Here is an 11,710-nt window from a genome sequence, read left to right as displayed (position 1 = left end):
CCTTTTATTGCTCCATGTGAGTTGTTCACTTTAGTCGCAGCCTTTTCTCCCCACCCATCTCTCACTGGGAAGATTGTACAACATGGGTTACTGATCTCCTGGAGAGCCAGCTGGCCACCAGTCCCTGCTACTGTATAATGCGTCTATCAGAGACACAGTAACACTGGGACAAACAATATTTAGTTGTTATATTCTCTCTCTCTCTGTAAATGGCATGGGCAAGATGGGCCGAATGGCATCCTTCTGTGCTGTAACTATGATTCTTTCTATGAAATACCCAGACCTTTCCACAAATTGGAGCCGCCCAACATGGCGGGACCAAGTGGCCCACCTGAAGGGGGGGGACCCAACATCTTCCAAATAGCAGCGGGTGGATTTGACTAAGCCCCCCCCCCGCCCCGCCCCGCGTCATCGAACCCTTCCCCCTTCACCGCACATTTTATGAAATGATTCAACCAATTCTGCTGGCCGGAACTTCCACATTTGCGACCAAAGCAAAACAACTGCGGGACAGGAAATCTGAAATTAAGTCAGAGAATGCTGGAAACCCTCAGCTGGCCGGCCAACACGCCTCTGGTGCAGAGAGGAGCCGAGCCGGCCCTGTTCCTCCCAATTAGCATAACCCTGCATTCATTCCTCTTGAGCATTTCCAGCACTCTTGTGTTTTTCTTTTATTACTTTATCAGAGTTACAAAGGCAGAGCTTAAGAGTGTGGACAGGAGCAAAGCTCTAATCCAGCTCCTCGCCTGCTCCAAAAAAACAATGCAAATTGAATCCAAGTCATGGTCCCCACAAGAAAGATCCAGGCATTACACGGGGACAACAGCAATGAACACATTCACTCAATGTGCTTCGACCTTGATGAGCAAGGCCGTGTGGTTGATTTAAAGCAAACTAGTGGGTGTGGTCGAGCCTTGTTCATCCTCCAAAATAAAACACATCCCTTTGCAGTAATAGGAATACATTGTAAAACACGATGCTCATGAACGAGGTGGGTTTTAATGTGCTGCCGTTTTTGATGCCCAAAACAAGCAACCCAGCACACCGAAACCCAAAGCAAACACTCGCTGTCGCCAACAAGAGTGTAGATTTTCAACAACCTTTCTGTTTGGGGTGAAAATGAAATGGAAAAATAAAACACACAGTTCCTGTTAAAATCTGCGGTCATCGCCGATGTGATGCACCAAAGTCAGGCAGGCAGGCTGGAGCAGGTCTTGTGTGCAGATCTCAGCCTATTTGGAATCCAGCAGATCAATAAGGGTGGTCTCAGAATCATCTCCCCTTGTCAGACTACCCGTAATCTAACGTCAATCACAATTACTGTGAGAATCGGAAGCACTGGTGAGATATATCAAAGAAGCCTAAGTATGTACACAGGGTGCCACCAGCGATTGTGGGATTGAGATCAGGAAGGGTCAGTAATTGTCTCAGCAAGGTCTTCATTCGCCGATGCACAGTTTTTTTTTTAAAGTTTCTCGTCTCAGTTTTTTTTTCTTTTTTTTAAAGTAATGCCAGCATCTTGTCATTTTTTGTGGGTTTTTTTGTTAAATACTGTCACCGTTTTTTATTCAAACATCATGCGTACGTATTATATATATATATATATAAATTTATATATATGTGTGTGTGAGAGAGAGACCTGAAGGAATAGTCGTCTTCGTTCGTTCATTGCTGTCCTCTGCTTTTTAAAAAAAAAACCAAGGTTGGAAGAAGAGGAAGAAACTATAAATTTAGCCAGAGGAGTCTTGAGAACGCAGTTGTTTGGATGATTGGCTTTCTCGTTGCATTATCATGTTTTTTTTTCTCTCTCTGAGGTTTTGTGCTTTATGGCGGTCACAGGGCCGCAGGGAAAGTTTCGATCTAAGCAATCAGCATCCCAGCATCATGTTTCCTGGAGGGAAAGAAACATTGGCATGTGAAAACGCAAGATCGACAGTCCCGAGAAGACCCTCTTTCTTTTGTTGCGATTGGCCCTTGGTGAAATATTCACTGCATTGCAACAACAACATGGCATTTATATAGTGCCCTGAGCATAGTGCCCCAAAGGTGCTTCACCCTCCAACCAGCATTCGACATCAATTCATGTGAGGAGATATTTCAAACAAGCCACCAAAAACTTTGGCAAAAGAGGTCAGGTTTAAGGAGTGTCTTCAAGGGGGGAGAGGAGTAGGTGGTGAGGAAAGAAAAGTTGGGGTGTCCATTCGGTCAGAATAAGGGGTGCGCTCAGACTTCGGAGGGTTGTAGGGCTGGAGGACGTGACACAGATAAGAGGAGCACTAAGATTTTGGAGGGCTGTAGTGCTGGAGGAGGTGACACAGATAAGAGGAGCACTCAGACTTCGGAGGGTTGTAGGGCTGGAGGACGTGACACAGATAAGAGGAGCACTAAGATTTCAGCGGGTTGCAGGGTTGGAAGGGCTGACAGAGATAGGAAAGGCAAGTCCGTGGAGGGATCGGGAAGCGAAAGTGAGAATTTAAAAATCAAAGTGTTGCCAGACAGAGAAAGGAGCCAATATTGATCAACAGGCGCAGGCGTGATAAGCGAATGAGACTTGAAAGATTTGGATGAGCTCCTGTTTTGGGGAGGCGAATAAAAAGCATGAATGAGGGTTTGAACAGCACAAAGGTTTTCTTTTTTTATTTAAAATTTTAAAAAACAAATTTTCTTATTTTCAGGATACCCAATTCTTCTTTTTTTTTTTCCAATTAAGAGGCAATTTCGCGTGACCAATCAATCCACCTACCCTGCACATTGTGGGGGTGAGAACCACACAGACATGGGGACAATGTGCAAACTCCACACGGACAGTGACCTGGGGCCGGGATCGAACCTGGGTCCTCGGCGCGTGAGGCAGCAGTGCTAACCACTGCATCACCGTGCTGTCCCCTGCAGGAAGGGTTTTAATGTTACGAAGATGGGGGATGGGGCCATGGCGAGAGTTGAAAATTCAGCTAATAATTACAAAATCCAAATGCAATGGACTAGCATTGAGCAAGCTTCTAAAGAGATTTAATATTTTAATACCAAACCTGGAAAGACTTTGTGATAAATTGCAAATATTCTTTGTCATCAGACACATGCTATTTAGGAGAGTATTCAAGTGGTATCAGGGACTCCAGGCAATACCAGTAATATTACCATAACATTGTTATATTTGAAGTGAGAGTTTCACTATTGGTGGCACAGTGGTTAGCACTGCTGCCTCAGCGACCCAGGTTCATGTCCAGCCTTGGGTGACTGGAATTTGCACGTTCCCCCTGAGTCTGTGTGGGTTCCCTCTGGTGTGATTAATGTCCTTTTTAAATAAAAGTCTTTTAATCAGTGAGTGCTTGCAATGATTTCAGGGGTGGGGTGGGAGGGGAGACAAATTCACAGCAATGGACTTGGTTATTAAACCAAGTGCCTCTGCAGTGTTTTAATTGCACGCGTGGGTGTGTGAATTCAGCTCAATTGGCCCAACAAACTAACTCTACTTGACTTGGGCCATCAATATCTGTGTCTGGAAAAGAATGTTGTTGGAAATTTTTATTTCAATTTCCAAATGATACCTTTAAGAATTATATGTACTGGTAGGTACCACAAAGTGTTTCATGAAGTGTGTGTGTGAATAGTTTATCCTCTCTTCCCTCCTGCCCCTCACAAACCGATAAATACGTTTTTTTCTTTCTTTTTATTTTGGGTCCAAATGTCTGACTGTCGGAGTTGATGAAGGCACCTGCAACAGATTAAATGTCAGATGTGAACAAACCCCACTGTATGTTTGAGGCTATTAGTGAGGTTTCAGCTGCCAATGCAGTCTCTGTACTGAAGATAAATAAAATGTCAAAGCGTGAGATGAGGGAGATTTAACCACACTTTGCACTGCTGGAGAAAGTAGCTCTTAACTCATTCAGCGGGTGTTTCCCTACCATTATTCACAGTGGCCGTGCCAAATCAATCAACTGCAAAGATGCCTCTTTAACCCTTTGAATGTCAACATGCTCCTCCACACTTTAGGGGAAGCGTGGCTGACGCCAGATGGTACCAGGCCTCGCAGTTGATCCTTCACCCTCCCCTTCACCCCGGGTGAATTTTAAAGGGCCACAGCACAGATTGCATCCTCAGAGAACAGAAATCCACAAGTCAGAAATCGTGCTGATCCACAAAATAGCATGTCAACATGAAAGGCATGACACGGATAGAAATAACTATGAGAAGCTCTCTCTGGCTAGAACGTGCCAAATGCTCTTGGTGCGAATGTTTGGAATCTTCCACTGAAATAACAGATAGCGGTTGTTGTGCAGCTAGTCATATTTCTGTACAAGTGACTCACATCCTGGGTGTGCATGGGTGGCCTGGGGACCTACAATTCCACCCAGTGAGGTTCCCAATCCAGATGCTTGGAGGTGAACAAGGGAGCCAGGGAAACATAGGCCTGGTCCGCATTAGGAGATGTACGAGGCAAGTTTTTTTACACAGAGGGTAGTGGGTGCTGGAGGAGGTGGTGGAAGCAGGGACGATAGTGACATTTAAGGGGCATCTTGACTAATACATGAATAGGATGGGAATAGAGGGATACGGACCCAGGAAGTGTAGAAGATTTTAGTTTCGACGGGCAGCATGGTCGGCACAGGCTTGGAGGGCCGAAGGGCCTGTTCCTGTGCTGTACTTTTCTTTGTTCTTGTTCTTTGTTCTACACTGCTGGTGACAAACTCAACTCGTGTGGATAATGAGCCAAATGATGGATGGTGGGGTGGGGGGAGGGGGGCGGCTCCCAATATTCTGCCACAGCCCCTGCTCCTCCCCCCCCCATAATACCGGCCACACTCCAGGAGAACCCTTGGCCAGAATTTCTGCCTTCTGCTCTCGCCAACCTCTCAGAAAGGGAACCTGAAACCCTCAGTCATCATGTTAATATCTTTTCTGGAGTGGTGCGAGGCAAATCGAGCAAAAACGGAAACAATTCCACTCGTCCACACTAGCATTCATTCTCCGCCATGAGACCCACTTCCTCACGACTTCATCTCACCCTGTCAGCATATTCTTCCTCTATTCTTTTCTGTACACTTTCATGAGTTTCCCCTTAAATGCATCATTGCTATTTGCCCCAATAATATCAGATATGAATAAATAGAGTGGGATTGAGGAGAGGACGTGGCTCCGAAGTGAAGACAACATTTAGTGGCTGAGAGTTTCTCAACCCTGTATTTGGGTAGTTAAGTTAGATATATTTTTTTTAAATGCTGTGTGGATTCAGCCTGACATTCATTGTGAGGAGTAATTTTTATATTCTAGCCGAAAGCCTGTATCAGCTACCAACATTAGACAGGGAAATGTGTTCTCTCAGAGCAAAGCAGTTGTAAACCTGTTGGGACGTTATGGATGCCTAAGTGATAGAGATTCTTGCTACTATTTGCTGAATATTGAAGGAGGATAGCTAATGGTGTGCAAAATATAACCTGTTGTGACTATCGTCCATCTGTCTCTGAAGGAGTGACTGGTGGCAGAGCCTGGTAAAATGAATTTTTATCAGGTTTAAGTCCAGCGGACACCCCTTTAGAAACTGTTGCCCACCATTAAATGTGGTCAGATGAAAAGCATTTCAACAGCAAAAAAAAAACAAAGAGGACAACGCAGACATTAAGCCTGTTATCCAGCTAGTGGCAGTTAACCCTTCAAACAGATTACTTGTTAATTCCAGGCCTTTGCTGAGTTAACAAATTTGGACTAGAATAGCAAGTTAGGTTGTTACACTTTCCCACAGTATCTGGCAGCCATCTTCATGTGTGTGCCTGGGCAGTGAGCGTTGGGCAGCCTGGTCCTGTTCTCCGTTTTCCAGCAGCGGTCAGGGGATATTGATCAGGGGTGGAAACGCTGGCAGATTTTGATAACTGCTCCTCAGCTCAGAGAGACTGAGACAAGTTGTCCCGCCCTGAACTTGCCAGACTGTGGATTGGGACTTAAGTCACAGAATACAATCATAGAATCCTCACAGTGCAGAAGGAAGCCATTTGGCCCATTGGGTCTGCACCGGCCCTTCGAAAGACCACCCTACCCAGTGCCAATTCCCTGCCCTCTTCCTGCAACCCCACCCGAAGGGGCAATTTAGCATGGCCAGAAAACCTAACCTGCACATCTTTGGACAAATAATTGGATAATTTCCCCGATATGTGAATCATAGAATTCCTACAGTGCAGAAGAAGGCCACTTGGCCCATCGAGTCTGCGCCGGCCCTCTGAAAGAGTACCCTACCTGGGCCTAATCCCCCCACCCTATCCCTGTAACCCCATCTAGAAGCAATTTAACATGGGCAAGCATTCACAGACCCTTTTTAATGGGAGTCCGTACATAGATTTTGCTTTGGTATGAGTAGCACAGTGGTTAGCACTGTTGCTTCACAGCGCCAGTGTCCCAGGTTCGATTCCCGGCTTGGGTTGCTGTCTGTGCGGAGTCTGCACATCTTCCAGTGTCTGCGTGGGTTTCCTCCGGGTGCTCCGGTTTCTTCCCTCAGGTCCCAAAAGACGTGGGCCGGGATTCTCCCGGAATTGACGGGGCGGCCCCTACCGGCGCCAAAGAGCGGAGTGAACCACTCCGGCGTCGGGCCGCCCGCAAGTTGCGGAATCCTCCGCACTTCCAGGGGCTAGGCAGGCATTGGCGCCGCGCCAACCGGTGCCGCAGGGCCTCCGCCGGCCGGCGCGTTGGCACATGCGCAGGACTGCCAGCGTGTTCTGGCGCATGCGCAGAACCGCTGCTGTGTTTCTTGCGCGTGCGCAGGGGGTTTCTTCTCCTCACCGGTCATGGCGGGGCTTTACAGAGACCTGCACGGAGGGAAAGAGTGCCCCACGTGCCTGCAGATCGATGGGCCCCGGTCGCGGGCCAGGCCACCCTGCCACCACCCCCGAGGCCGGATCCCACCACGCCCCACCGAGGATCCCGCTAACCGCCCTCCAAGCCAGGTCACGCCAGTATGGACCATGTCTAATCCACGCCGGCGGGCCTGGCTGAAAACGGGCGGCCGCTCGGCCCATCGGGGCCCGGAGAATTTGCCGGGGGGCCGCTGCCAACGGCCCCTGACCGGCGGGACACGATCCCCGCCCGAAAACCAGCGGCGGAGATTCGGCAGCCAGCGTCGGAGCGGCGGGGCGGGATTCACGCTGCCTCCCGGCGATTCTTCGACCCGGCGGGGGGTCCGAGTATCCCGTCCGTGTTGTTAGGTGATTTGGACATTCTGAATTCTGCCTCTGTGTACTCGAACAGACGCTGGAATGTGGCGACTAGGGGAGTTTTGCAGTAACTTCATTGAAGTGTTAATGTAAGCCTACCTGTGACAATACAGATTATTATTATTTGCTCTAAAGTACACTGTTTGCTTATAAGTTATGTTGGGAAAAAGACTGCCGAGCCCCAACCCATTCACTGACCCAGCGGTGTTAGTCCTGCTCTGGATGAAAGAGGTGGGCCACAGGGGCAAGGTCTAAGGTGCTCAAGGAACTGTTACCACAGCCTTCTGGGGAGGGGAAAGAATATTGCACAAAAGCCAAAAGAATATATTAGCAATATCCCCTCCCTCCAAATCAAGGTAAATGAAGCTGGGAGTTAAATGAGAGGTACAGGTGATACCCGAAACCAAACATCTACCATTTGGCTAATAACGGTCCTTTAAACTCCACGGTGCAATCCCAACTCTGTATTCACTCGATGGGCATTAAATATTTTTGATAAAATACCAATAAATGAAAGCCATTGCTAACAGTTAAAAGCAAAATGACACTGATGAGAGCCAATGAGAGGCTATTGTATTATACAAAACCACAGGAGGCCATGGTAAAGGAATTATTTTGCAATTCTGAATCAGAAATATAGTGCACTGAAAATAAGAATGTGCTGTGATTCTGTTTATCCTGTTTTGTTCTAAATATATCTCGATGCTCTAATATCAGGGGAATACTAGGAGTGTGATTTATGATTAGACAAAGGTGGCGTGTGTCTCAAACCTATTTAAATGTACAAATTATCTCATTTTTTAAGAGTGATATTCATCAAAATAAGTTGCAAGTTTAAACACAAATAAGTGGCTGCAGATTATAGGGTTGTAGATGGTAATTGGGTGACATGCCAAAGGGTAACCAGAGAAAATAGAGGAAGCCAAATTAAAAGCTTACAGCATGTTTGAGATTGAACAGTGAAACTCGGTTAGAGCCACTGAATGGATACAGAATTGGGGCTCCATAACTCCATTGACGGACCAGTCCTGATAGTGTGAATCTTATGACACTATTAAGATGGGCCGAATATAATAGGACACTTCTCTTAATCTTATCCCTTGATGCTCAAAGGATCTGCCTGAGAATAATGGAGGAAATGATTCCACCATGGCTTTCAAAATGGAATTGGGTAAGTACCGTAAGATTAAAATATCTTGCAGGGCTATGGGGAAGAGTGGGAGAATGGGACAAGCAGAGTTTCTCTTACAGAGAGCTAGCACAGGCACAGCAGGCTGAATGGCCTCCTTCTGTGCTGTAAACATTCCACTTTTCTTTGAGTGAGGAAAGGGAAAATCATCCAGGATTTCCTAGCTTAACCACTGTGACAATCGTTATAGGGAGTGTGAATAAAGCCCGGATGAGACCATTGTTGTGTTTAAAGGTGACATCTTCCACAGTTGAATAACCTGGCAGCAGTGATGAATCAATAATCCCATTCCAGTGACTGGAATATATTATCTAAATATTTATTATATAGATATATCTCGAGGTATATCTATATAGATGTGGCATGGAACTATAGCTAAATTCGGAAGCTTCAAAGTGGCACGAAGCAGAGGGTGATGGTCGAGGGGTATTTTTCTGGCTGGAAGCCTGTGTTACGTGGGGTCCCACAGGGATCAGTGTTGAGGTCCTTGCTGGTTGTGGTTTATATAAATGCTTTAGACATGAACGTAGGAGGGATGATCGGCAAGTTTGCAGATGATACGTTAATTGGTGGGATGGTAAATAGTGAGGAAGATAGCCTTAGATAACAGGAGGATATAGATGTGCTGGTCAGATGGGCTGATCAGTGGCAAGTGGAATTCAATCTGGATGAGTGTGAGGTGGTGTACTTGGACAGGACAAACTAGGCAAGGGAATACATGATAAATGGCAGGACCCTGGGCAGCACCGAGGATCAAAGGGACCTTGGTGTGCATATACACCGGTCCCTTAAGGTAGCAGGGCAGGGCGATAAATTGATTAGAAAGAGATATGGTACACTTGTCTTTCTTAGACAAAGCACAGAGTTTAAGAGCAGGGAAGTTACGCTAGAACTGTATAAAATGTTGGTTAGGTCACAGCTAGGTTGGTTAGATCCCCACAAATGGGGACCATACAGAATGGCACTCATGGAGGTCTCCCAGGAGATCAGAGGCCACCAGCTGGATGCCCTTTGGACAGGCTGGTGTCCTGGCACTGCTGTTGCCACCTGGGCAGCCTGGCAGTGCCACCTGGGTACCAGCCTGGCACTGTCAAGGTGCCCAGGTGCACTGCCAGCCAGCATTGGCACTGCCAAGTTGGCACTGCCAAGGTACCAAGCTGGCATTTTTTGCACACGCATGATCAGGCCAGGGTTGCCCAAAGTGGGTGTTGGGAGAATGCGGGAGGGGGGGATGGGGCTGATTTTTGGGAATGTTTGAAGTAGGAATTTTCTCTATTCCCTTGACTTGGAAGGGAAGGAAGGGTGCAGAGTAGTTAGCCCAGATTCCCACCCTGATCTCCACCCTCCGCCTCCTATGAAGGTGTGTGGCTGGGATTATCCAGCCCCAAAGCCCGGCAGGCAGCGTTGTGGACAGGGGTCAGGACAGGAAAGTTTGGAGAGCCGGTAGTGAAAACAGGGTCAGGATGCAATGTGAGAACCCACATGGTTGAATTGTTTGTTTTGGCTACTGCTGTTTAAGCTTGTGCATGAATGATCTTCAGCATGGTGCCGCCAATAGTCCTTTACCTCAACCAATTGAACATTCTTCGTGTGCAGGCTTAAACAGCTGAAGGAGGAAATAATTTAAAGTTTTGGGCTTACCTGTAACTGAGCATTTGTTTAGCCTCTTTCAGGTTGTATTGTCCATTCTTTGCTGCTGCATTGACATCATTTGCTGTGTTAAGCCTGGTGAAAAGCAAAATATGCCCTTTTATTGTTTCATACAGATATCAGCCCTATGTCACAGTCTGTGAGGTTGATTACTGTCAGTTCATACATTGTGAATAATTCAGAATTTAGAACACTGCTATCCAAAGTTTTCTTTTTCTTGTTGTTCCTAGTCCCATAGAGCTCCTGATTGCTCCAGTGAATTGACATCCATTTTCTGAACCTTACATGTGCTGCATACTTTATTTTACACATTTGTGTCCAAAGGCACCTTCGTCCACACTTAAAAATGCTTCAATAAATGACAGAGAACTGGCAACTGGACCCAGAAAATATGCAAGTCCAATACACATCTGACACACAATAGGTTAGGCCAAGGACATAAATCCAGATTCTGCATTCAAAAGGTTTCTCCAGGTGACAACAGTGACTTGCCTTTGGCTACCATCCTCAATGAAGTCAAATGTCCCAAGGTGCTTCGCAAGAGCTTTATCAAAGCAAAATTTGACAAGTGAATACTTCACGTAAGGACATGTTAAGTCAGGCGACCAAAACCCTAGCCTAAGAGATAAGTTTTAAGACAAGTCTTAATTGACAGGAAGGAGCAGAAGAGTTTAGGAAGGAAGTTACAGAGCTTGGGGTCAAGGCATGGCTGCCAGTGGTGGGTCATTGCAAATTGGAAAGTCCAGCGGGCCAGAATTGGAGCGCAGCGATCTTGTAAGGTTGGAGGGCTGCAGTGATAGGGAAAGGATAAGGCCAAGGGGGCAGCAGGGTAGCACTCTGGATATCACTGTTGCTTCACAGCTCCAGGGTCCCAGGTTCGATTCCCGGCTTGGATCACTGTCTGTGCGGAGTCTGCACACTCTCCCCGTGTCTGCGTGGGTTTCCTCCGGGTGCTCCGGTTTCCTCCCACAAGTCCAGAAAGACGTGCTGCTAGGTGAATTGGACATTCTGAATTCTCCCTCTGTGTAGCCAAATAGGCGCCGGAATGCGGCGACTTGGGGCTTTTCACAGTAACTTCATGCAGTGTTAATGTAACCCTACTTGTGACAATAAAGATTATTGTTATTATTATTGGGGTGATTTGAAAGCAAGGATGAACAATATCGAAGCATTACCAGAGCAGGAGCCAATTTACATCAGCGAGCTTCGGGGTGATTAGCGAACGGTACTCGGTGTGGTCATTTTACAGGAAGACATCAGTCTGAGCTTAGTTGTCAGGTCTATCACCGGTGCTACGTCAAGCCAAAGGAAGGGTGATCTGCTTCATCATGCACCGAAGAATAGCTTTGGGTTCAAATCCATACGATGTCTGGCATTTGTACTCTAGACTTCCCTGAACCCAAACAAATGAGTGAGGGGCAAATATTGGGCTGTGATATTGGGTGTTGCACTCCAGGAGGAGTGAGAGGAAAGCTACAAGAGTTCCCCCCCCCCCCTCCCCCACCATCTTTCACATCGCAGCTCACATCAATTCCCTTTCAAAATGCTCCATGATGTGGGAATAACTTTGGGTAGCAAACCTCCCAGCCAGACTCTGGTGGAGAGATCAACACACAGATGCAATAAATTTAAAAAAAAAGAATTAATCCTTCACCATAAATTTGGCGTT

General features: G+C 46.8%; 1 protein-coding gene across 2 annotated transcripts in view; it reads right to left on the bottom strand.

The window, feature by feature from the left end:
• Positions 1-518: 518 nt before the first annotated feature.
• The window catches only part of mafa (MAF bZIP transcription factor a), a 410,075-nt gene continuing 398,883 nt past the window's right edge, over positions 519-11,710 (bottom strand). For both annotated transcript variants that reach the window (XR_011949403.1, XM_072517837.1), the window contains 2 exons: positions 10,033-10,116; positions 519-1,891 (listed from right to left, as the gene is read on the bottom strand). Coding sequence is in view for 1 of the 2 variants with exons in the window: in XM_072517837.1 (XP_072373938.1) it covers positions 1,861-1,891; positions 10,033-10,116 (115 nt within the window). In the remaining variant the exon portion in view is untranslated. The remainder of the gene's footprint in view (positions 1,892-10,032; positions 10,117-11,710) is intronic.

Source organism: Scyliorhinus torazame, chromosome 10 (assembly GCF_047496885.1).
Source record: "Scyliorhinus torazame isolate Kashiwa2021f chromosome 10, sScyTor2.1, whole genome shotgun sequence".
Taxonomy (NCBI): Eukaryota; Metazoa; Chordata; class Chondrichthyes; order Carcharhiniformes; family Scyliorhinidae; genus Scyliorhinus; species Scyliorhinus torazame.
The sequence above is the reverse complement of the archived record's forward strand: the minus strand, read 5'-3'. Positions and strand labels throughout refer to the sequence as shown.